This window comes from Rutidosis leptorrhynchoides, chromosome 1, assembly GCF_046630445.1.
Source record: "Rutidosis leptorrhynchoides isolate AG116_Rl617_1_P2 chromosome 1, CSIRO_AGI_Rlap_v1, whole genome shotgun sequence".
In the NCBI taxonomy this organism is placed as follows: Eukaryota; Viridiplantae; Streptophyta; class Magnoliopsida; order Asterales; family Asteraceae; genus Rutidosis; species Rutidosis leptorrhynchoides.
In genome coordinates, this window is record NC_092333.1 from 454496468 (window position 1) to 454522173 (window position 25706).

The 25706-nt window shown below is 32.5% G+C and overlaps 1 protein-coding gene across 1 annotated transcript; it reads left to right on the top strand.

Annotated features, from left to right (window-relative positions):
- Positions 1–1497: 1497 nt before the first annotated feature.
- Positions 1498–8534, top strand: LOC139873590 (DEAD-box ATP-dependent RNA helicase 12-like). Its single transcript, XM_071861531.1, has 10 exons — positions 1498–2017; positions 4523–4583; positions 4772–5006; positions 5205–5443; positions 5659–5910; positions 6241–6421; positions 6523–6611; positions 6697–6770; positions 6868–6987; positions 7934–8534. The coding sequence occupies exons 1-9, from the start codon at positions 1710–1712 to the stop codon at positions 6944–6946; spliced, it is 1518 nt and encodes a 505-aa protein (XP_071717632.1). The 5' UTR covers positions 1498–1709; the 3' UTR covers positions 6947–6987; positions 7934–8534.
- The last annotated feature ends 17172 nt before the right edge of the window (positions 8535–25706 follow it).

The window sequence follows — 25706 nt, forward strand, 5'->3', positions numbered from 1 at the left end:
CAGTATTTCGCCCCTCACAAGCCTCAGGTTACAAGAAATCCTAACTGGAATAAGACAAAAACGATTTTATTTCCCTGCAAGAAGAAATCAAAATAACAAATTAGAGAATCTGTGTGTTTTCTGTGTTGTTGGTATGAATCCACAATGCCAAAAAACGTTTATGAAAAACAGTTTAAATGACAGTTGTTATTTGAAAGGTTGTAAGCTTTCATTTGAGCGGAAAAAATTGTTATACGAAAAGATATAACACTTGGCTGAAGATCTGCCCCGTCAGGGGCGCTGCTCCTTGGACCCCGTAAGGAGGCACATCCCCCTCGACCCCCGCAATTTGCGCGACAGTTAGTAGCCAACTCTTACCGACGTGTATTTCACACTCTCCGATCCCATTGTTAAGTATAACTAAATAACTCTTGCATTTAAGTAAATTCAAATTAACTAAAATGAATGTTATATCACACTAAAATCACAACAGTATATAATTTAATTTTAATTCTTTGTTTAACTTAGTTATCATGAATAAAACGCAATATTAAATGTAAACTAAAGAGTAAGTTTAACAGTCCCCTTGAAAATTTCATTACTAAGGGTGTGTTTGGATGAAACTAGCTAGAGTTGGAGCTGAAGCTTATGAGCTAGAGCTGGAGCTGAAGCTTATTTTTAAAGCTGGTAGCTGGAGCTTATTACGGAGTATATTTTATAAGTGTTTGGTAAAGTAGTTGGAGTTTATTTTCCAATTCATAAGCTCTACTTTTTTAAACTACTAGAGAAGTAGCTTATCTTGAGTGGGTTTGGAACACGAGCTTCTTGAAGTTTATGGAAGCTTGAGCTTATGATTTTAATAAGCTCCAAGTCATAGCTTTGTTTGGTAGACATAAAAAGTAGAGCTTATAAAAATCATAAGCTCTTAAAAATATAAGCTACTTCTAGTAGCTTATGAAAAAAAGTAGAGCTTATGAACCAGAAAATAAGCTCTAGCTAGTTTACCAAATACTTATAAAAAAATAATAAGCTCCAGCTCCAGCTAGTTTCATCCAAACACACTCTAAGAACTTATGATTTCCATAAACTCTACTTTTTATGTCTAACAGTGTGTTTGGCATACAAGCTTCTTGGAGCTTATGGAAGCTTATTGGAGCTTGAGCTTATTATTTTAATAAGCTCTATGTCATAAGCTTTGTTTGTTAGACATAAAAAGTAGAGCTTATGAAAATAATAAGCGCTGGAAAAATAAGCTACCATAAACTCCAACTCCAGTTATAAGCTCCAGCTCCAGCTAGTTTCATCCGAACAAACCTAAACAAAACTTATGACTTAAAACTTATTAAAATTATAAGCTCAAAGTAATACAGTTAATTTGACTCTGCTAGGTTATAAATTATAATCCCAACTGCTTCAGATTTTTTTTACTCCTAAATCCATTTCCAAACCTATATTACTCACTCCTCATCGTCAAAAATAATCCCATAAAATTGGCTTTTATTTTTTTTACGCCAACGATTTTCTCTCTAAATTCTTACCCCAATCATCCATCCCCAAATTCCATCATTTTGTCGTGTAAATAATTTATGTATATTTTTGTTATTAATCCTATCTTCGGTTGAGAGTTTTAGGTTTTTAGATCTGCGGCTAGTTGATTAATTAATCGTTTAATTGATTAATTTTGAGTAGTTAGGGTTTTAGTCTTTGGTAATCTTACAGTTGATTTCGAAATGAATAACAACAATTACGCGCGTGGAAGTGGCGGTGCTGGTAGGTATCCGCCGGGAATTGGGCGCGGCGGTGGCGGTGGTGGAAATTATCATGGAAACCCTAACCCTAATTATCAACAACAGAAGAATTATCAACAACAGCAACAGTATGCACAAAGGAATGCAGTGCATCACCAGCAACAGTTTCAACAACAGCAGCAGCAGCAGCAACAACAACAACAGTGGTTGAGAAGAAACCCTGTGGGTAATGATTCAAGTGCCATTGATGAAGTGGAGAAGACTATACAGTCAGAAGCTACTAACCCTAGGTACAATTTAAATTGATGTTTAGATTTCTTTGATTTTATAAGTATTGTTTGTTATTTATTATATGGTTATGCAGTTATGATGGTTTGTATTTGTTATATGTTGTGGATAAGTTGACTGGGGTTGGGGCTAAAGGAAATGGCTATTAAATTGAATAAAGATTCGAGACTGTTTACTCAACAACAACAACAATACCCAATCCCGCACATGCGGGGTATGGGGAGGTGAGATGTAGACAATCCTTCCTCTACCGTAGCGTATAAGAGAAGTCGTTTCTCTAACCATGAGTCAAGAAAAAATTCTCCACCCATAGAAGGAGAAAGTCATCCCTCTCTCTACACCAGGGCAGAGAGATTGCTTCCGCGAGGACCTCCGACCATTAAAAAAAAAATATAACGTTTTAAATAAATAAATAGAAAAGAAAATGGGACTCCATGGAAATAGTAAGATCAAATTTCCAAGGGTGTTAAAGCCGGCCTGAAAATCAATTTAGGCTCTAAGCGGCAGTCAAGTCGCCATAAATCGACGCTTGTTGTTGCCTCAGAAAATAGAGCCAAAAAAAAAAAAAAAAAAAAAACCTTGTGGACAGGAACTCGAAAGGCATGCCAGGTGGAAGTTGTTGCGCAAGCAAAGAGCCAACCACCCGTAACAAACCAAAACACCACTCATGCACCTTTACGAAAGGCATGCCAGGTCGAGACTGTTTACTCGTTTAGGCTATTAGATACTTTGAATTTTACCGTTGGCCCGTGTAATGTGCTTTCTGCTAATTAATAAAGGGAGACGAATTAGGTTGCATTATATCAATGGTCATGTTAGAGCTAAGCTTTCATCGACTTTTTCATATTAGATTTGGAAACGTTGGAAATCGTTTAGGATTGTTATTGTTTTGCACTATTGTGATAAATATGTCATATGACTGTATAAAGTAAACTTTGTTTTTGGGTGTTCTAGTATTTTTTATAAGAAATTTTGAATCGGTTCTTGTTGATTTCAAGCTAACCTGTGTCTGCTTTTTATCAGTTAGTTTTTTTTCCTTAACCTTCCATTAATAACTTGGTTATGTATGGCTCTTTGTATCATATTGTCAAATGTCACTGATTGTCACATTGTAAGGCTGTTATGTTTCCTGGGAGCCTTGATAAGAGTATGAGAACATTTACTTCTTTATTATATGGTGTAACATGAAAAGCTCTTTATTTTGTAGGGAAAAGGTTGGTTTTGTAATATCAATGATGGTCTTGTATACATGCATTGGTAGTTTGCATTGGTTTCTTTGGCAATCGAAAGGATAGTCGTTTAGTCTTATCTGGATTTTTTGCTATTTTGTTTTACGGGTAGTAATATTTTATTGGAATGTACTCGTGCTGGAATAAAATATTATTATTATGCTCTATAAAACCGTAGCAGCCCTTTAGATCTCAAGAATCATCTTAGCCAGGTAACATTCTGATTCTTTTCTTGTTTCTTACTTTTTTAAGATTGTTGTGTGTGTTAAATGTGAATATCATTGAACAACTCCAACGTTCAAATGCTTTTGGCGGTTGTATTTAAAAGTTATAACTAAGTCCCAAGTAGTCTATATGCATCAAAGTGCATGTCTTCATTTGATTCTTGTAGCAGTGGGTTTTTTGAATAACCTTTTTACTCGATGCGTGGAACTATTTCATTTTGAACAGCCTGTTTCCTGTCTTAGATCATTATTAGGTGGCCATATACATCTTACTTTGTCTTTTAATGCATTTAAAGGCTCTCTAGTTGCCTGGCTCTCGATCATAACTCGTTGTTGTCCCATCTGTTTTTCGAGAATATATATTTTTTTAAATTGGTAAATGTGCTCTATAGTGTAATGCTCCCGATCTATATGTGAATTTGATCTATGCCTTTTCTTCAACAGTCATGTTTTCTCGTTAGACTTCTAACATGTTAATCCGTGTATCTCTTTGCTATTTAATATATGGGAAGGTATAGTGTTCGTAGGAGCATAAAACAAGTATATTGAACTTGGAATTGTTAAGGTTGTTGGACATTTGATGATAGACACCAACAACCAAAGCTTTCATTGGGCGGTCAATGCAAATTTAATGATCTTAAGAAATAGAAAGTAGTTGATAATAAGTAAAGTTTGCTATAGTTGTAGGTTATTGCTTATTACCTTCATTACAGCCTCCGATGTGCGTGCATTCTATTTATTATAATAGACATCTTATCATCTTTAACCTTACATCATGGTATGTTATTCCTTTCATTGTTATAAATGTAATCCTCATGTAAATATTGTGAAAGTGTTTGTTACTATGATATCATGCTCACATGATATGAGTGTGGCGAAAGATCAGACATGGTCTTTCATTGTGGGGTTATAGTTTATGTGAAAAACCTGGTGTAATATTTAATTTTATGGTTAAGGCTTAAGTAATGCCTACTATACTTTGTAATACGAATTAGTTTCTTCAGTATATTTTATTGCAAGCGTTAATATAGTCATTTGTTCTTTTCGCTTGCAGCTCCCAAGATTGGAAGGCACAATTGAGGCTACCACCAGCTGACACTCGATACAGGACAGAAGTACGCTTTTCAATGTTATTTATTTGCTTCTGATTATTTTTTTTGGGTGCAACATATGAATGCTTTACACCTATAAATGCTTATGTATCATGTGTTACACTTTTTGCAATTCTCAATGCTTTTTCTGCAATATGATCTTCAAATGCGTACTTCTTGGTAAACCTCTGTTTCATTTCCTGTTCTTTCAGGATGTAACAGCTACAAAAGGAAATGAATTTGAAGACTACTTTCTGAAGCGTGAGTTGCTTATGGGAATATATGAGAAGGGGTTTGAAAGGCCATCTCCAATTCAGGAGGAAAGCATCCCTATTGCTCTCACAGGAAGTGATATTCTTGCAAGAGCTAAAAACGGGACCGGAAAAACTGCCGCCTTTTGCATTCCTGCCTTAGAAAAAATCGATCAAGAAAATAATGTTATTCAAGGTTTTGTATATTGACCACTCTTTACTTTTTACTGTTATTATTTGGGAAGCATAATGTCAACACATGAATAAAACGAGCTCTGATGCTCAATAATAAACTTTTATACGATTTTAGTACTTTTTTGAGGGATCAAGTTAATCTACTTAACACATTGCAAAGATCGCTTAGTATTTTTTCTAAAACCTTTTATGTCTGCAGTTGTTATACTTGTTCCAACCCGAGAGTTGGCTCTTCAGACATCACAAGTTTGCAAAGAACTTGGAAAACATCTAAACATTCAAGTCATGGTTACCACTGGTGGGACCAGCTTAAAGGATGACATCATGCGATTGTATCAACCGGTTCATTTACTTGTCGGCACTCCCGGAAGAATATTAGATCTCTCAAAGAAGGGGATCTGCTATCTGAAAAATTGTGCAATGATTGTCATGGATGAGGTTCAATATTATTTTATATAGTTACTTTACACGATTTCCTCTTTTATGATTGTATGATAAGTTTGCCATTATAAACACACATTTTGAAATCAATATTTATTATTTTTTTGCTTGTTCACCATGCATTATTTACTTAGACTTTATTGACTCCAATAAAATGTGATGTTGATGTTGATAGAAGGTTTTTTTTTTTTTTTTTTTTTTTTTTTTTTCAGGCTGATAAGCTATTGTCACCTGAGTTTCAGCCTTCAGTAGAGCAGCTTATTCACTTTATGCCTACAAATCGTCAAATCTTGATGTTTTCAGCAACGTTTCCTGTGACCGTAAAGGATTTTAAAGATAGATACTTGCAGAAGCCGTATGTTATTAATCTCATGGATGAGCTTACACTTAAGGGAATAACACAGTTCTATGCTTTTGTTGAAGAAAGGCAAAAAGTTCACTGCCTTAACACTCTTTTCTCAAAGGTTATAATTTTAATTTAATTAATTTTAAAGGTTGTTTGAATTTGCTATCTGAAATTAATTATTTAACTATTGCTTGTCAATATTCAGCTTTCATATAGTCTTATGTGTTAAGTTTTTAAACAACCAGATTTTTTTAAAAGCGCGCACAACTGATTATCTGATTTGTACAACCTCAAGTATTATAAGCACGTCCAAATGCGTTTCATTTTACGACAGCTGATTGTATGATTTTGCTTAGTCGGTATCACAATTAAACACTCATTTAAACAACCGATAGTAGATGTTTCTATGTGAATTTGAAATATCATTAACTTTTTTCTTAATTTACAGCTTCAAATCAACCAATCAATCATTTTCTGCAATTCTGTGAATCGAGTTGAACTATTAGCCAAGAAAATTACAGAGCTTGGCTACTCTTGTTTCTATATTCATGCAAAGATGCTCCAAGATCATCGTAATAGAGTGTTTCATGATTTCCGGAACGGTGCTTGCAGGAATCTTGTCTGTACTGGTATTGTTTTTTCTCATTATTATTTATCCAGTATCAGTTATTCTAGATTTTTGTATGTGAACTATCTGCTAACGTGATTACCCTTTCATGTATAACCGCAGACTTATTTACGAGGGGTATTGATATTCAAGCAGTAAATGTTGTTATCAATTTTGACTTCCCAAAAAACTCAGAAACTTATCTTCACAGGGTATGTTGGAATATCACTGCACGATATACTTAATCATCGCATTTTATCTGCCTTTTGCTTACTTTTTTTAATATATCATACACAGGTTGGTCGATCAGGGAGGTTTGGACACCTTGGGTTAGCCGTAAATCTGATCACCTACGAAGATCGCTTTAATCTGTATGCATACTTTTCTGTATACTTACAGGAGTTTATGTTTACGATTGCACTTTTACGAGTTCATTGATTGGTTTCATCTACTTTTATATTCTTTCAGGTATAGGATCGAACAGGAACTTGGAACTGAGATTAAGCAAATCCCTCCCTTCATTGATCAGGCTATTTATTGTCGATGATTGGGCTTCCTTGGTATGGGTAACTTGGGAGATGCTCGTTGGTGAGTTCGATTGCCTAACTACTCATATTTTCTTTTGTTAAGTCGAAGTCAGTTGTTACATGATATTACTTTAGTTAAGCACCGGCATTAGACCCGAGTTTTGGACGCAAAAGCCTTATTGAGGACTGACACCATTGAAAATAATGAACAAATATTAACAGGGATATAACAAGTGTATAGGTTAAAACTTAAGTGGTGCATTTAAAATTTAAAATGTTGTAATTACTTGCAGATTCTATTGATAGTGTTACTTATAAAAAAAAAATTGGATTCTATATTGATTAAATCAGTTAAAAAGCTGATTAATTGATAGAAGTTACAAAAATTGTAATTATATCCTCACTTGATTTTGTTTAATGTTTAATTAGCTCTCATGGGTAACCAATTAAGTGTTTTTCTTAGCTAATTGTATCAGTAGGAAGTGTTTTATGCCGTAGGAGATTGCTTAAGTGGCTTTATCTGGGTAGTTTTAGAACAAGGGACATAACAATTTCTGCCTAAAAGGCTCTTCTAGTGTATCGGTAGGCATGATTATGACGCTACTCATATCTGAAGGCGACATGCGGCAATTGATTAGAGCGCAAGTGAAAAAAAGTAACTATTGGTTTGAGGTTTTGCCGATTTTTTCCCCCAAGAGAACCAAGTTATCAAAATACAGTCATAGTTTTAAAACGTAATTAGGAGCAAACCAAAATTAATAGCATAAGGAAATCAAATAATGTATTTCTTCTTACGTACATAGTTTCCAAATGGTATGCGTTTTTCCTGATATTCAACCTCTTTTCTATGTTCTGTATGTTCTGAACATTATTGCATTACTTTAGGAAATATTTTATTGGAATTTAATTGTGGGATTTCTAAAACAGCCGTAATAATGTTTGTGAAGTATTATTACATTTAAATGGTGATATATTATTACATTTGACTCGGCTTCTTGTGTTTACAGGATGGTAGGTGTCACTGTAGGCTTCAACTGTTGTGTATCAAAGCGCTTTACTTTTTGGAGAACACAAACTATTTGTGATCGAAAACTGAGGATTCATTTCTTTAAGATGTTTGAATTTAATCATTCTGAACCAAGTCCAGATCTTGAAAGGCAGACTAAAGGTGATGATGTTTTGTGTTGTCGGGGAGTTTGACATGTTCGTTGTTTTTGACCAACTGGTTTCTTGAAGACCGACCCCTTTAGTTTTCTGTTGTTTTTTTTTCTTTTCATTTGGATCTGTCCTGCATATTTATTAGTTTTACCATCGTTCTGCATACGACTTTAAATGTTGTTTAAACAAGGTTGTGCCTGTGTGGGATAACCAAACATATGTTTGCAGCATACTTGGAACTTTGAAGATTGGCTCATGAAAGAACATACAACCTGTTCCATAACCTGTCGTGTAACCTGTTCGAAATGTGGTTGGTGTCTATCAGTTTACTTTTGTGGCTTCTTTTTTTTTGAATAAAAAGACAAGGGTGTGTTAATTTACCTCTTAACTCAGTGCGTTTGTTTCTGAACTCTGAATGACATATGATGTTGAATGGTTCAGTACTGAACCATTCAGAGTTGAAACACTTTTTTAACCATTAAGTACCTAGATTTTCTGTAATATCATACTCAAATCATATTCAAAACACATAACAAATGTGTATATTGAATATTTTATTCATGTAACAAGTTAATAAGATAATTTATTCAACTCATAGTTTTTTTAAAACGATTATCAAATAGTTTATTTTCATTCAGAATCAAGTTTATTAAGAGATTTTGAATCATTCATATTATTCAGTACTAAATTATTCATTCAGTTTTATCAAACATAATCTACGATGCTTGTGTAATTGTGTTAATTGATAACACTATTAAACATTCAAGTAACAGTTTTAATCGTTCTTGTAAACATATTATGAATTTGAACTCACATAAAACAACATACTCCTTTAAGACGCCACTGGTTTGCTGACTTTACCTTCACGATTATTTCTGAGCATTCATGATTCATTTATGGGCTCAAATCTCAATCAGTTTTGGGTCACACTTGTGATTAAGGATACTGCACTTCTTGGAGACACTATAGTAATAAATTCTTTTATTGGTAATTTCACAAGTAGCACCACCCTGGTTTATGCCCATTTGGATTTTTTTTTTGTTTGCCATCAGTCTGTTAATTAGGTTCAAGTAGTACCATGATGTAATAAAGTTTGTAAATATGTTAAAAGTTTATACTCCATAGTTTCTGGTGTTTTATGTATCATTTATTTAGGGGCTCTATTACACTTATGAACCTTAAATATAATCTGAAACCACTAAACCAACCAGATATCAGTAATTTCAACTTAACTTGAAGTAATGATATATTCTGTATATTGATTTAGTTTGTGCTGCAAAATGTAATAATTGAAGTGTCTGTGAATTAATAAAGGGAAGGCCTGTAAAAAGGAAACAAAGCAATAAATTCAGTTTTACTGCCTATTCTTTTCTCAGTTGGTAGACATTTTATTTTGTTTCTCTTTTAATAAAATCAAATGCAGTATCAAACAAAAAATAATAAAATAATCAAAACTAATACAGGAGTAAATAAAGTGGACAAATATGCTACTCTAAACCTTTTTTTTATTTTTTTCACTTTTACCCTATCTTTTTAACTCTTATAATAATAATATAATATAAATAATATATGCTTGCTTTACAATTTTTTGAAGATAAACGCACTAATCAAACACGAGTTTTTACACAAATACATACGCATAAACATGACTTAAATACATTGCATCAAGATGACACATCAGTACCACCAGGACAATGACCTTTTGATATATGCTTGCTTTACAATTGATCAAAAACCAAAAAGTTGACTTAAAAAAAAAAAAAAATTAGGTCTAGTATCTCGTCAAGTTGGTTGAATTATTGAAGAAATTAATCCAAATGAATAAGAGAGTTCATCATTTAAACTCCCATTTTGGTTGTAAAGAGTGTAGGTGTTCAGCGCGTTGCTGCGGACAATATTATTATCGTTGTACAAAACTATATATTTGTCGGTTAAAATATTTTACACGTACCCTTCAAAACCGCATCATTTAATTTTCTATAATCTAACAAATCAAATCCACATTTTTAAAGTGCAATAAAATTTGTTGCTTATCCCTTGAAATGACACACCACCCTTGAAGCATTCAGAGGCGGAGACAAAGGGGGACTGAGTGGTGCTCAGCCTCCCCCAATGTCCAAATAAAGCCCAAATCTCAATTGTATTTTCTGTCTAAATAATTATAAACCTCCCTCAATAAGTAAGTCTCAAATGTATTATTATGTCAAAAAAAATTTAAATTAATGATCCAATTGTCCAAAACTCATGTTATATACAAGTGACACATTATCAGTATAAAAATTAGCTTGTTTTACATTATTGTTAATTAAAAATTATAAATATAATATATGTTTATCGAGTAATCAACCTTCATCTTCAAATCCTGGCTTCGCCTCTGGAAGCATTAGTATTATGAGTATTACCTATAAAAATTTTAAACGAACAAAAGGGTCACCGCGCGTTACTGCAGAAAATCGTTTACAACAATAGATTTCAGTATATATATTAAACATTTATTTCAGTAGTTTACAATTACAATATGTATTTCAACGATTGTCACAAAAATGTATATTTCTCGTTAGGTTATTTTACTGGTAGTAAAACTTAAATTTTGAAATATCTGATTAAACTTTTTGTACATATATTTTTTTTATAGCAGAAGTCTGAAGTATATTAAATTTTTCACAAAAAGTGAAAGTAAGAGTTACATCAGAAAGTTGAGCTTAATAGCCCATACAAGAAATAAATACCAAAAAGATCTCATGAACAAGCCCATCTAAGATCCATTACACAATTAAGATCACAACACAAATAAATCTTAAAGCAGCATACAAAGAAGATAGCTGCTGCACATGTAAAATCGAAGCTGACTCTCACCTCAACTCCCACGGCTGATCTCTCCATATATAGAATTGATGACTTTCGGCTTTGTTTGCATTATAATATGATAATTTGATTATATATAATTTGCATTAATTTTTGTATATATAATCTGATAATTTGATATACATTAAATAAAAAAAAATAAAAAGATCAAAAAATACTTTAATCGTATTCTTTTTGAAAAAAAAAAAAAAAAACAATACACTCTCTTAGACCAATCTCAACCATGACGCATTCCTCAATACTTCCTTAGCGCCACATCAGCTTTCTCTCTCATCCTTCATCACAACTTCCTCCCATAACACTTCTATAACACACCATTGTCAACCATGACATACTTCCTCAAATTTTATTATTTTTTATTATTATTATTTATTATTATTACTTACTATTATTAATTTCTTCTTCTTCTTCTTCTTCTTCTTCTTCTTCTTCTTCTTCTTCTTCTTCTTCTTCTTCTTATTATTATTATTATTATTATTATTATTATTATTATTATTATTATTATTATTATTATTATTATTATCATTATCATTATTATTATTAACTGCATTTAATTTATCAATTATTAAGTTAAATAAAATTTGTATTTTATATAAATAATTAAAATACATAATATTACAATGATTTTTTTTTTTTTTGAAAGGCAAGAAAATTTTATTAAAAAAGAACAATACACGAAATACAAACTAGCCAAGAGCTAGACAAAACACAACAACATCACGCACCGCATAAATAAGACGCACACACACACACACACACTAAGTTCGACACTAAAGAAAACGCACAAACACGAGGACATTAGAGACACAACTAATAAGCAAATCTATGTTTCCGAGTTCGATGACGCGTACGAAGAGCAGCATGAGCAGCAACCAAATGACTTTTGATCAAAGGAGGGGCTTTTTTCTTTTTAACACGAAAACGAGCAACCGCGGAATGTGCTAGACAATCAAATTTTTCTGGGCTAGGGTCAGCCACATGTCTTTCATCTGACCCCAGGTCCTTCCCGTTTAAGGCCTGATTATTCATAACAAACACACAAGAATGGTCTGGCCCAATAATAGTTTCTGGCCCAATTTGGTTTTGATCACATCTCGATTGGGGCACCGGGTACACAGGTTCAAGCGTGCCAGGTTCACGCGTGCCTACACTTTCCTCGATACCTGTATCTTCACCATAGGAAATTGCATCAGAGTGCCTCGGTGATTGGAAATTCTTAGGCAACGGGTCACTATCCAATTTGAATTCCGGGGTGGAAATCGAGGCTGGAGAACCGTCGGAAGGTGGTGGCTTACTGATATCGTCAGACTCATCCGGCGTGAACTCACCGTCTTCAACCTCATCATCATCAACTTCTGCAACCTTATCATCTACCGGGAATGACTCACCATCAATAACCTCATCTCTATTACCCTCTTCTACAATCTCAGAAGGTTTGTTCGCCTGTAAATCTTTCATATTATCTTCACATTGTTCACCCGAATTAGCCGATAAATTAAACTCGTCTGACGAATCTGGGCCCATAAATGACGATTCATTATCACCCATATTAGACCCCTTGGCCGGCTCAGATTGGACCCCAACGTTAACATCATCGATACGGGCCTTGTTAATTTCGACCAAAGACCACGAAATCCGGTCCTTGTTGAAACTAAATACAAGGTTATGATTGCTCACCGATTTCGGAAGATCAAATTCAATCCATTTACCATCGATTTTTATCTCGATACGATTTGACTTATTAGTCCCAATAGAATCTGCGAAGGATTTACCTCCCCAATTAATTGGATTTGATGTGTTAGACGATAGACGACTCCAAGGAGCAGGTGGGAATGCTTCATAATCATCGATATTTAGATTAGGAGCATTACCATATCCATCGGTATTCAGGTTCGCAGCACTACCTATATTCTGTACGCGACTGGTAATATCTCTCTCGATTGCCTTGTAGGCACGAATCCACCTACCATTGATGTGTATGTTGTTTAAGGTTTTCGTGAAGGAGACGATGTCAAAAACGCCCTCAAAACGTACCCGAATCGTTGACCGCTCGACAACCTCTTCCGAGAAAAGTATACGCCCTTAAGAGCCCCATAATTCTCGAATACTCTCCGACAATCATCACGAGACCACGATTCCGGAAAATTGAAAATCAAAAAAGATGTAACACGACAATCACTCGACTTTGCACATGAAAAGCCGTTTGGCTTCGACATTTGGGTTACATCATCTTCGACCAGAGGGGTGGTCGGAGGAGATGGTGGGATGGGCGGTAGTAAGGGGAGATGAACGGAGTAGGTGGTGGTTGAAACACGGTAGTTACTTGAGAGAGAGAATATATAAATCAAGAAGTGTTCTATTACAATATTAATTATTGTATATAAATAATTAAAATACATAATATTATAAGAAGAGTACAACCACCACTTAAAAAAAAAGAAAGAAAAAGAAATAGAACACGTGTGCACCACCACCACCACTTCTTTTCTTCTTCTTCTTCTTTCACCATGTTCATACCTCCATTTTTTATAAACTTCATTTCCACTTTAACCAACCAAAAAATGTTGAAATAATAAAATAACAAGTAAAAAAGAATGAAAAAGGGAAGTTTAGGCGTCCTCAAAGATGCTACAAGAAGAAAAACTGCAGGGTGAATTGGATTGTGGCATCCGAGGGCGGTCGAGGGCGGCTACAATGCTAGCGGCACCCTCGGAAGAATGTGGCGATGACATGGTGTATAACTTATTGTTGAGATTGGTCTTAAAAGAAATTATCACTCCATATTAAATGGCCAATAGAGTTCCTTTATTAAATGGCAAGTAGAGTTCTAAATGTCCTTTGACATTGTGTAACGACAATTATACGCTGACATATAGTATAATGATAAATAAATAAATAAATAAATAAATAACCAATATTGAGTTATTGACTAAATTATTTGTAACTTGAGGGATGCTAGAATTACAAAAAAGTTTACAAACATTAATTTATAAAATTAAGTGTATCAATTATCAATTATGTCGTGAGATTGAGTGTTATCGTAAAATGTACCAATTATGTTAGGAGAGATAAGTAAGTAATAATATAAAAGAAATTACTTCGCTTATGATTAGGGATGGCAATGACCACTCGATCTAGTGAATATCCACCCGATCCACCCGCTTCGTGATGGATATGGATGCACCTAAATGGATATGGATACGGATATGGATGAACCTAAATGGATATGGATATGGATATGGACATGGATGAAAAGTTTCATCCATAGATATATTCATTACCACCCGAAATAGGTATACAATACATAAATACAGATATATTCTTATATATTTACTGTTACAAGCTCAGTTACCGTTAGATTTACATTTTGCTTTCAACCCTATAATGAAATAACTATAATATATTACAATAAAACATGTATATCTAACAAAATAAACTTACAAATTTCATATTTAATTTTTTATAATCAATGTTTTATAATAAGTTTAGCAAATTTTGTTATATCTTCGACAAAGATTACACATTTTTATGGATATAATTCTTATGTCATGTGATATTTAATTTTGCTATACTACCTTTACGTTTTAATCGCATATTAAAAAAATACTATAACATTTTTTTTTAATATCCATTGGATATCCATTAACCCGCTTAATCCATTGGATATGGATATAGACGGATGAACTGAAACTATATGGATATGGATTAACAAAAACTAAACGGATTTGAATATGGATACGGCATCACCCGATCCATATCCGATCCATTGCCATCCCTACTTATGATTGGTTCACACATTTGGCATATCATTTTGAACAAGAGGAAAATGATATTTTCACCATCCAAATTACTATTTTCACCAAAAACTAGTATTATTGGGTTGTACAGTACAACATAGTAATGCACAGTTTGTGGTGAAAGGAGTAATTTGAATGGTGAAAATATCAGTTGTCTTTGAACAAATGTATTTGTGTTCTTTTCTTAAGTCCCAACAATTTCCTTTAGTGTTTCTTTGTTGGTCAAAATGTGAGCATCAAATTACTTCGCAACTTTTGGCTCAAAAAATTAGATTATTCTTATCAACGACATAATGTTTAAGGTTAACAATGTACTACATAAGCGCCACTTGAACATTTTTTATTTCTACCACTAACACATCACATTTAATTAGTATTCATGACATACCATCATCACCATCACATGAAACCATGGGGTGGTGGTGACATGGTAAGACCCTGACCCTCCAATTGTGACAACTCGGAAATTTCCGACCAAATTTAAACTTTATCTTTATATTATTCCGACACGATAAGCAAAGTTTGTTAAGATGAATCTCAAGGATTTTAAACTGTGTTCATACATTCATTTAACCACGACCAAATTTTGACGATTCACGAACGTCATAACTTGTGATAATTAATTATATATATATATATATATATATATATATATATATATATATATATATATATATATATATATATATATATATATATATATATATATATACACGAAAACATGCGAATAATATTTATATACGATATGATAAAGATTTACTATTGAATGATGCAATTTAAAATTAAAAATTTTACGTATATAAATTAAATCAAAGATGTACAAGTTATAAAGCACAACGTACAACAACGTAACTTAAATAGTTGAATCAAAATTAATTCATTTACTATTCATATGAATAGTAAATGAAGCGAAATTAATTAATTTACTATTCACATGAAAGCGACATGATAGAAATTATTAATTATAAGTTACATAAAATACCCATGAAGTATTTAAAAAATACGACTTTTAAAATTTATTTTGATTCTTGTTACGAATTATTATAATTATTATATTATATTTATCTTATTATATTATATATTTTTTTCAAGTAAAAAACTAGGAAAACACATACTACGCGTACAAACTCTATATTACGAACCTTTTTACAACTAGTTTTATAAAGCTTAAGACCAAAATAAATATATGTATTCAAATATAAAATGTGGAATTTTATTCATATTTTTTTACCCGTCAATTATTAGCAAAACAGCACGAAATACCAGTTCGTGAAAACACGGAGTCGAAAAAAATGACAAAAGACAAGTGGGGCGGCTAGATGATCCACGTTTTCTATTATTATTATTAAATTATTATTATTATTATATTAATATTATTATATTATTATATTTATTTAAATTATTATATTATAATATTACTATATATATGAATCTATCGATCACTTGTAACACACATATATTATTACTCTTTAAAATTTCTAGTTATATTTTCAAATTAGTATTAGTAGTATACATAAAATATTACGACAAGGTTATGCTCAAGTGACGTCAAAATGAGTTTTCAAATGGGTTTTAGCTAAAGAAATTACGGGTTATAGCTATGGAGGTTATGGGTATGATTCGGGGGTATGCTTGTGAGGTCAATTTAGTGTTTATCATCTTCGATGTGTCTACGTACTTTTCTACAATATTGAATCACAATATTGATACGTGAGCATTCACATCTTATCTTTTATATATTAATAGTGTATTCATGTCTAGTGCTCGAGTATATATGTTTATGCATGCTTGTATGCTTTAATTTTGTCGTTAGATAGTTTATGATGAATCACGAATTTGATACATATGCTACTGATATAAAGTATATGATATGCATATTTTTGGAAAGCTGGGCAAAAATTATTAACTTTTCATTTAGAAATCGCGTGATTTCGATGAACGGATTAAAAGATATGGTCAACTGAATTATGGTTAACGTTAATTGAAATTGTGTTTGAAACTGTAAATTAATATTTAAACAACTTGTCTATGAGATTAATAAATTGGATTTTCAAATATTACTAAGCGAGTAAATGAATTTCTATATAAAGCACGTCTCGTCTTGTTGAACAATTGTCAAAGTTGATTGTCTTATCATGTTTTAAAGCTTTATAAACACTATAATCTGATTTTACAAGTATTGAAAAGCTATGTGAAATAATAAAATATTTTCGATTGCCATAATTATTCAAATATAATACAGTTCCTGAAATAAATATTATTTTGAGTTTGATAAACTATAAATTCGTTCAATTATCAAGAATTATACTATGATAATAAACATGTATAGATTTAAAGATCATATTAAGTCAGGTTGACTTTTGAGATGACTTTTGTTAACTTTTGTTAACTTTTGCATGTCGGTCTCGAGCATTAAGATTGTGATACACTATGACCCGACCTAGCTTGTTAAACATTTATTGACCAACATATATTCTCTATGTTGAGATCTACGGTTATTTTGCATTTCGAGTTTCGGTCACATTTCGGTGAATGACCTTATGTGCTGCTAAGGTGAGTTTATAGATCCCTTTCTAATTGCTTTTGCAATCTATATTTTTGGGCTGAGAATACATGCACTTTATTTTAAACGCAATGGATACAAGTACATACTAAATTCTACACCGAGTTTGAACTGAAAATCTCTTAGCTTTGGTAACTAGTAACTGCCGGTTATAAGAACTGGTGGGCGCGAATATTGGTATATGGATCCATAGGGCTTGACATCCCCGTCTGTTCCAGGTATAGAAACCCTAGCCTGAACTATAAAACAGACGTATGCTATTTGAGTTTAGTACACGTTGGATTACGTGTATTGTACATGTTGGTTACATGTATGTTAAAACAGGGGTACTTATTATATATACGTTAAAGTTAGTTACCAGGGTGCTCAATTTTGTAGAATATTTTGATAAACGTTTCTGGATGAAATAACTGAAATCTTGTGATCCACCTTTATATACAGATTATGCGCAACATTAAAACTATGAACTCACCAACCTTTGTGTTGACACTTTTAAGCATGTTTATTCTCAGATTCCTAGAAGTCTTTCGCTGTTTGCTTATATGTGATACAAGCTATGTGCATGGAGTCATACATGCTTTATTCGAGAAAATGTTGCATTCACAAAATCAACACCATGTATCTTATTTAGACTGCATTATCAACGGATGTAGTATTGTAAACTATTAATTACGGTGATTGTCTATATGTAGAAATTATTATACGTCAAAAACCTTGGAATTTGATATTCAATTATGGTGTGCCTTTTTAAAAGAATGCAATGTTTACAAAACGTATCATGTAGAGGCCAGTACCTCACTATGAAATCGATGAATGATGTATTCGTCCAAAGGAATTTGGAAGGATCATCACAGTTGGTATCAGAGCTTGAGGTCATAGGGAACCAGAATTTGCATTAATGTGTTTAACTAGTAATTGTTAGGATGCATTAGTGAGTCTGGACTATGACCGTATCTGTTTTTACCGAGTTTTACTTATCATTTCTTGTCAGAAATTACATGCTTATCATTCTTAAGTCTAGACACGTTTCCTGCATTTATTGCATACATAGTGTACAGACGAATTCATATCTTAGCATATCTATTACTGTAAACTTTGCTTGACATCTTCCGAAAATTCCTCCGTTATTTATGGAATTTTGGTATTATATATATACATATGTAAATTATGTATTGAAGAGTACCAATCTAAATTCTATAATCTATTTTTATCAAAAATCAGCTCCATAATTATACAAGATGGATCCCGTATCTAGTTCAAATTCCTTAAACTCCGACAGCTATTCCGATATGGATATTCACCTGAACTCCGAAGACAGTGTAACCGGAATGGATCAACCAATCAGCCATCACCTATTCTGGATGAATTGGGGATGGGTTCGTAGCATACTTAGTTATTGGAGACAAGAAGAAGGTGATCCCTTCCATCCACCACATTCCCCTCTTGGCGAAGAACCTGAAGCATTTACCGGCGAACCTGTTCGTAATACCATTTTCTCTCTCATCTCCAGAGTATCTCGTCATGATTATATACTATCTCAAATTCTGGATCTTATTCATCCGCTCGTCCGAAGCGCCAATAATCCCGGTGTAGTAGAAGAAGTCAACGAGCTTCGTGCTCGGGTAGTGGGTTTGGAGAATATGGTGCAAAGATTACAAGCACCAGCAGCATCATCGGCATCAACAGTACCACCATCATCAACACCAACAGTATCATTACCACCACCAACAACAACATCCGCATCCCACACCTCAACATCAAAATATGTACCTCGAACATCAACATCATACGCACCATCGATACTAATGAATACCAACAACAACAAACGATGAAGTATTGATTCATAACTTCATCGAAGAAATATTCTGCAGAGAATATGTAGTTTCTAAAAGTTTTAGAGATTACTTATTCTAGTTCTAATTGTAAGCCAAATGATTGAGCGAATAGAAATGATGAAATAAAACCCTGATCGGAATGGTGCACGATTTACAAGCTAGATCCGTTTTACCAGTAGCATCAACAGTACCATCAGCATCACCAGCACCGTCAGTACCGTCAGCATCATCAGCATCAGCAGCATATACAACATCACAAGCTCCGTCAGATCCATCATCACCGCAAATATCATCACTAATCAACAATGCGTATATCGTATCAACGAGTTATGAAGTATTAACTCATTCCCTCTGAAGAAATTATATGTATATTTTATATATATATGAATTTTGAGATCAAAATAAATCTTTTCGTACTAAGCTATTACGTGTGAATCTTAACTAGTAGGTACTACTCGGTTAATTCATATTACTAATATGCTATGATGTACATCCTTCGTTAATGACTTAACCATCGTTAACTACAATCTCTGTTTCAACTCAATAAATTCCATTTCATAATAAACTTAGTGTATTAATCAACTACATGTTTAATTTTACACTTTTATCTTCGATGTACTCGAAACTTTCTAGAAAACATCATTTATCTTATGAAGTTCATAAGAATTCCACGAGCACTAATATCATTCACCGAGGAAATATCAATAAAAATGAATAACGAAGTATTGTGTAGTGACCCGAACTTTTCCATGTTTATATATATATAATGAAATACTTATTTACATGATTAAGTGTTTCCAACATGTTAAGCAATCAAAATTTTTAAGACTTGATTAATTGATATAGGTTTAATATCGACAATTGACCACCCAAGTTGATCGGTTATTCACGAACGTTAAAACTTGAAAAAAACTATATGATATCATATATATGGATGTATATATAGTTAACATGATATTATGATAAGTAAACATATCATTAAGTATATTAACAATGAACTACATATGTAATAACAAGACTACTAACTTAAGGTTTTCGAAACGAGGCATATATGTAACGATTATCGTTGTAACGACATTTAATGTATATATATCATATTAAGATATATTAATACATCATGATATCATGATAATGTAATAATTTAACATCTCATTAGATATAATAAACAATGGGTTAACAACATTTAACAAGATCGTTAACTTAAAAGTTTCAAAACAACACTTACATGTAACGACTAACGATGACTTAACGACTCAGTTAAAATGTATATACATGTAGTGTTTTAATATGTATTCATACACTTTTGAAAGACTTCAAGACACTTATCAAAGTACTTCTACTTAACAAAAATTCTTACAATTACATCCTCATTCATTTTCATCAACAATTCTACTCGTATGCACTCGTATTTGTACTCGTACAATACACAGCTTCTAAATGTATTTACTATTGGTATATACACTCCAATGATCAGCTCTTAGCAGCCCATGTGAGTCACCTAACCATATGGGAACCATCATTTAACATCTAGCATGAAATATCTCACAAAATTACAAACTAATGGAGACTATATTGCCATCCTACTTTCACGTGAAGTTAGACACACACAAACACTTTCATTTTGCAACTTACATGCATCAAACTACTCTCTCTCAAGTGTTCTTCCTTTGTTCTAAGTATTCTTCATCATATTCAACAAAATCTAGCTCAATCTAGTTCATAAATCCATACATAAACAAAGTTATAAAACAACTACTCAAGAACACACCAACAACACTTCCAAGTTTGCTAACTTACTTCCAATCTTGCAAATCCACTTTGAGTGATCATCCAACCTCAAGAAACCTTTCTTATTTATAGTAATATATCTTTATAATACAAGGTAATACTCATATTCAAACTTTGATTCAATTTCTATAACTTTAACAATCTTATTTCGAGTGAAAATCTTACTTGAACTTGTTTTCGTGTCATGATTCTACTTCAAGAACTTTCAAGCCATCCAAGGATCCTTTGAAGCTAGATCTATTTTTCTCATTTCAAGTAGGTTTATCCACAAAACATGTGGTAGTAATGATGTTCATAACATCATTCATTTCATATATATAAAACTACCTTATTCGAAGGTTTAAACTTGTAATCACTAGAACATAGTTTAGTTAATTCTAAACTTGTTCGCAAACAAAAGTTAATCCTTCTAACTTGACTTTTAAAATCAACTAGACACATGTTCTATATCTATATGATATGCTAACTTAATGATTTAAAACCTAAAAACACGAAAAACACCGTAAAAGCAGATATACGCCGTCGTAGTAACATCGCGGGCTGTTTTGGGTTAGTTAATCAAAAACTATGATAAACTTTATTTTAAAAGTTGTTCTTCTGGGAAAATGATTTTTCTTATGAACATGAAACTATATCCAAAAATCATGGTTAAACTCAAAGTGAAAGTATGTTTTCCAAAATGGTCATCTAGACGACATTCTTTCGACTGAAATGAGTACCTTTACAAAAATGACTTGTAACCTATATTTCCGACTAAAAAATTATACTTTTTCTATTTACATTCATAAACTTAAATTCAATATGAAACCATAGCAACTTGAATCACTCAAAACGGATTTAAAACGAAGAAGTTATGGGTAAAACAAGATTGGATAATTTTGCTTGTTGTAGCTACGTGAAAATTGGTAACAAATCTATGTTAATCATATCCTAGCTAACTCATATTGTATTATACATGTATTCTATTATATTATGTAATCTTGGGATACCATAGACACGAATACAATGTTTTGACATATCATATCGACCCATCTATATATATATTTCGGAACAACCATAGACACTTTATATACAGTAATATTGGAGTTAGCTATACAGGGTTGAGGTTGATTCCAATATATTATATATACTTTGATTTGTGATCTAGCCTGAGGCTTGTATACACGAGGTCGTGGATTGATTCGAGATATTATATATTGCTTTATTTTCTGTACATCTAACTGTGGACAACTAGTTGTAGGTTACTAACGAGGACAGCTGACTTAATAAACTTAAAACAGCAAACGTATTAAAAATGTTGTAATTATATTTTGAACATACTTTGATATATATGTACATATTTGTTATAGGTTCGTGAATCGACCAGTGGCCAAGTCTTACTTCCCGACGAAGTAAAAATCTGTGAAAGTGAGTTATAGTCCCACTTTTAAAATCTAATATTTTTGGGATGAGAATACATGCAGTTTTATAAATATTTTACAAAATAGACACAAGTACATGAAACTACTTTCTATGGTTGAATGATCGAAGCCGAATATGCCCATTTTTGCTTGGTAGCCTAAGAATTAGGGAACATCACTAATTTTGAGAATTAGTGCACGCCTAATTGACGCGAATCCTAAAGATAGATCTATTGGGCCTAATAAACCCCATCCAAAGTACCGGATGCTTTAGTACTTCGAGTTTTATATCATGTCCGATGGATGTCCCGGAATGATGGGGATATTCTTATATGCATCTTGTTAATGTCGGTTACCAGGTGTTCACCATATGAATGATTTTTATCTCTATGTATGGGATGTATATTGAAATATGAAATCTTGTGGTCTATTATTACGATTTGATAAATATATAAGTTAAACCTATAACTCACTAACATTTTTGTTGACGTTTAAAGCATGTTTATTCTCAGGTGATTATTAAGAGCTTCCGCTGTTGCATGCTAAAATATGGACAAGATTTGGTGTCAGCATGTGATGTTATGCGAGGTGTATATAAAATAGTTATTAATTTTAGCAGAAAACACTATTAAATACGATACAATTTTACACAAGATATTTATTTATTTATAGAATGGATATACTTAAACCTTGCTACAACACTTATAGGCAGTGTACCTAATCGTACAGTAGTGTAGTTTTTAGTAAGTCCGGTTCGTTCCACAGGGAAATCTTTAAACAAAGCTCAACGCTATATTAGTTTACTTTTATAAAAAATACAAATATATATATAAGTAATATTATTATTATAAAGGGGGGTTTTTACCGTTTAATGACCGGTTTGTCGATTTTAAGACTTTAGTCGCAGTTAAAACCTAATGTAAAATATAAAATAAATACAAGACTTAAATTAAAGCGTAAAGTAACTAACGATAATGAAATTACGAATAATAAAAGTGTGATAAAATAAACTTACGATAAATAAAAAGTACGATAATTAAAAGTGCGATTAAATAACAATAAATAAAAGTGCGATAATTAGAAGTGCAATTAAATATAAAATAAAGGAAATTAAATATGAAATAAAAGAATTATGCTTATTTAAACTTCCGTAATCATGATGTTTGACGTGTTGATTTTAGTTTTATGCCCATGGGTTAATTGTCCTTTGTCCTGGATTATTTAATATGTCCGTCTGGTTTTTGTCCATAACAGTCCATCAGTCATAAATATAAATTGCGAGTGTCCTCGTTAAATTATTATTATACCCGAAGTTAAATATTCCAACTAATTGGGGATTCGAATTGTAACAAGGTTTTAATACTTTATTTAATGAATACACCAGGTTATCGACTGCGTGTAAACCAAGGTTTTACTACTTTGTTAACAATTACACCAATTACCCTTGAATGTAATTTCACCCCTGTTTTAATTATTCTAGTGGCTATTAATCCATTCCCGTGTCCGGTTAAATGAACGATTATTCGTACATATAAATACCCCGCCCATCGTGTCCGATCGAGTGTATATGGTAATTTATAGGGACGCCCAATTGTAAATCTTTATATTAACATTAACAAACTTTCATTTAGTTAAACAAATATAAAGCCCATTAATAGCCCATAGTCTAATTTCCACAAGTGTCGTTCTTTTGTCCAAACCCCAATTATGGTACAAAGCCCAATTACCCAATTTTAGTAATTAGCCCAACATCATGATTACTTCGTTTTAAATAAGCATAATAATAACTTAGCTACGAGACATTAATATAAAAAGGTTGAACATAACTTACAATGATTAAAAATATCGTAGCGTTACACGGACAGAATTTCGACTTACACCCTTACAACATTCGCTAACATACCCTTATTATTAGAATTAAAATTAAAATTAAAATATAAATTATATATATATATATATCGTTTACGTATGAATGAGGAAGAAAAATATGATCATTTTTGATCAGAATTCGGTTGGCTTTATAGCCAGAGTTGAAATTTGGGGCTCCGCGACTCGCGGCAAAATCCCCTTCAAACTCCGCGAGTCGCGGAGAATGTATTTACAGCTCACACCCTTGGAGTTTCTCTGCCGACGGTTTTTTATATATAAATATAATATATATATAATTAATATAATTAATTATATATTATATTATATTTATATACATAGTTAACTTGTAATTTTTAGTCCGTTGCGTCGAGCGTTAAGAGTTGACTCTGGTCCCGGTTCCGGATTTTCGAACGTCCTCGCGTACAATTTAATATCTTGTATTTTGCGTTTTGAATCTTGTACTTTTGTAATTTCGAGACGTTTCTTATCAATAATTGGAACCTTTTTGATTGTCTTTTGTACTTTTGAGCTTTTTGGTCGTTTGCGTCTTCAATTCGTCAAATCTGTCTTTTGTCTTCACCTTTTATTATTTAAACGAATATCACTTGTAAATAGAACAATTGCAACTAAAAGCTTGTCTTTCTTGATGAATAATGCTATGAAATACATGTTCGTTTTTAGCATTATCAAATAATCCCACACTTGAGCGTTGCTTGTCCTCAAGCAATATTGTCTTGAAATACTAGAATCACTTCTTTATTCTTCACACTTTGTACATCAGTGATTTCTATACGGCGGTATAAACAATGGTAGTAACGATATGGTTTACAGTCCCACGTGACTATAAAAATTTAGATCCATTAAGGAAATTGGATCTTTATGAAAACATTTGATCTTTTGAAATCTAGTTTTTTTACCCTAGATAAGTTTTCCGGAATAACCCTTTACCGGTGTTTGCAAAATATTTTTGTGGGTTTGGTGGGTTTCAGATTTGAAAATTTTAGCTCAAAACTTATGGTTTTGTGTCACCCACTTGCTACCCTTATATTTGGAAAGCAACACGTCCAGTTTACTTGTCCCGTATATTACCTTTCGGTAAACTACCGTCCGGTTGTAAAGGAAAGCGTTGAACAAGCAACTGTTAAGGCAATGTCCCGTGACATGCTTTTGATTATGGTTTATAATGTGTCGGACGCAATTACTATCCTTGGTAGGAGCAATAGTAAAGCTCACCCTTATAATTTTTTTGGTCTGGCACAAGGTCCTGTCTTTGACCATGTTATGCAACCACCGTTCTTACGGTTGACACCCGATTTAGTTCAGGTGACCTAATGAATTCCAGGTGAATTCCTAGGATTTTACGTTCAATGGTAATGAACGCATTGAAAATAGGGTTTTCAGAAAACAAATAGGTTTGTAATTTTGATCAAAATATTTTCTCGTTTAAGCTCGAGTTTAGATATCATCGAATTCCATGAGTTTGTAATTCTCAATCTTTAAGGTCA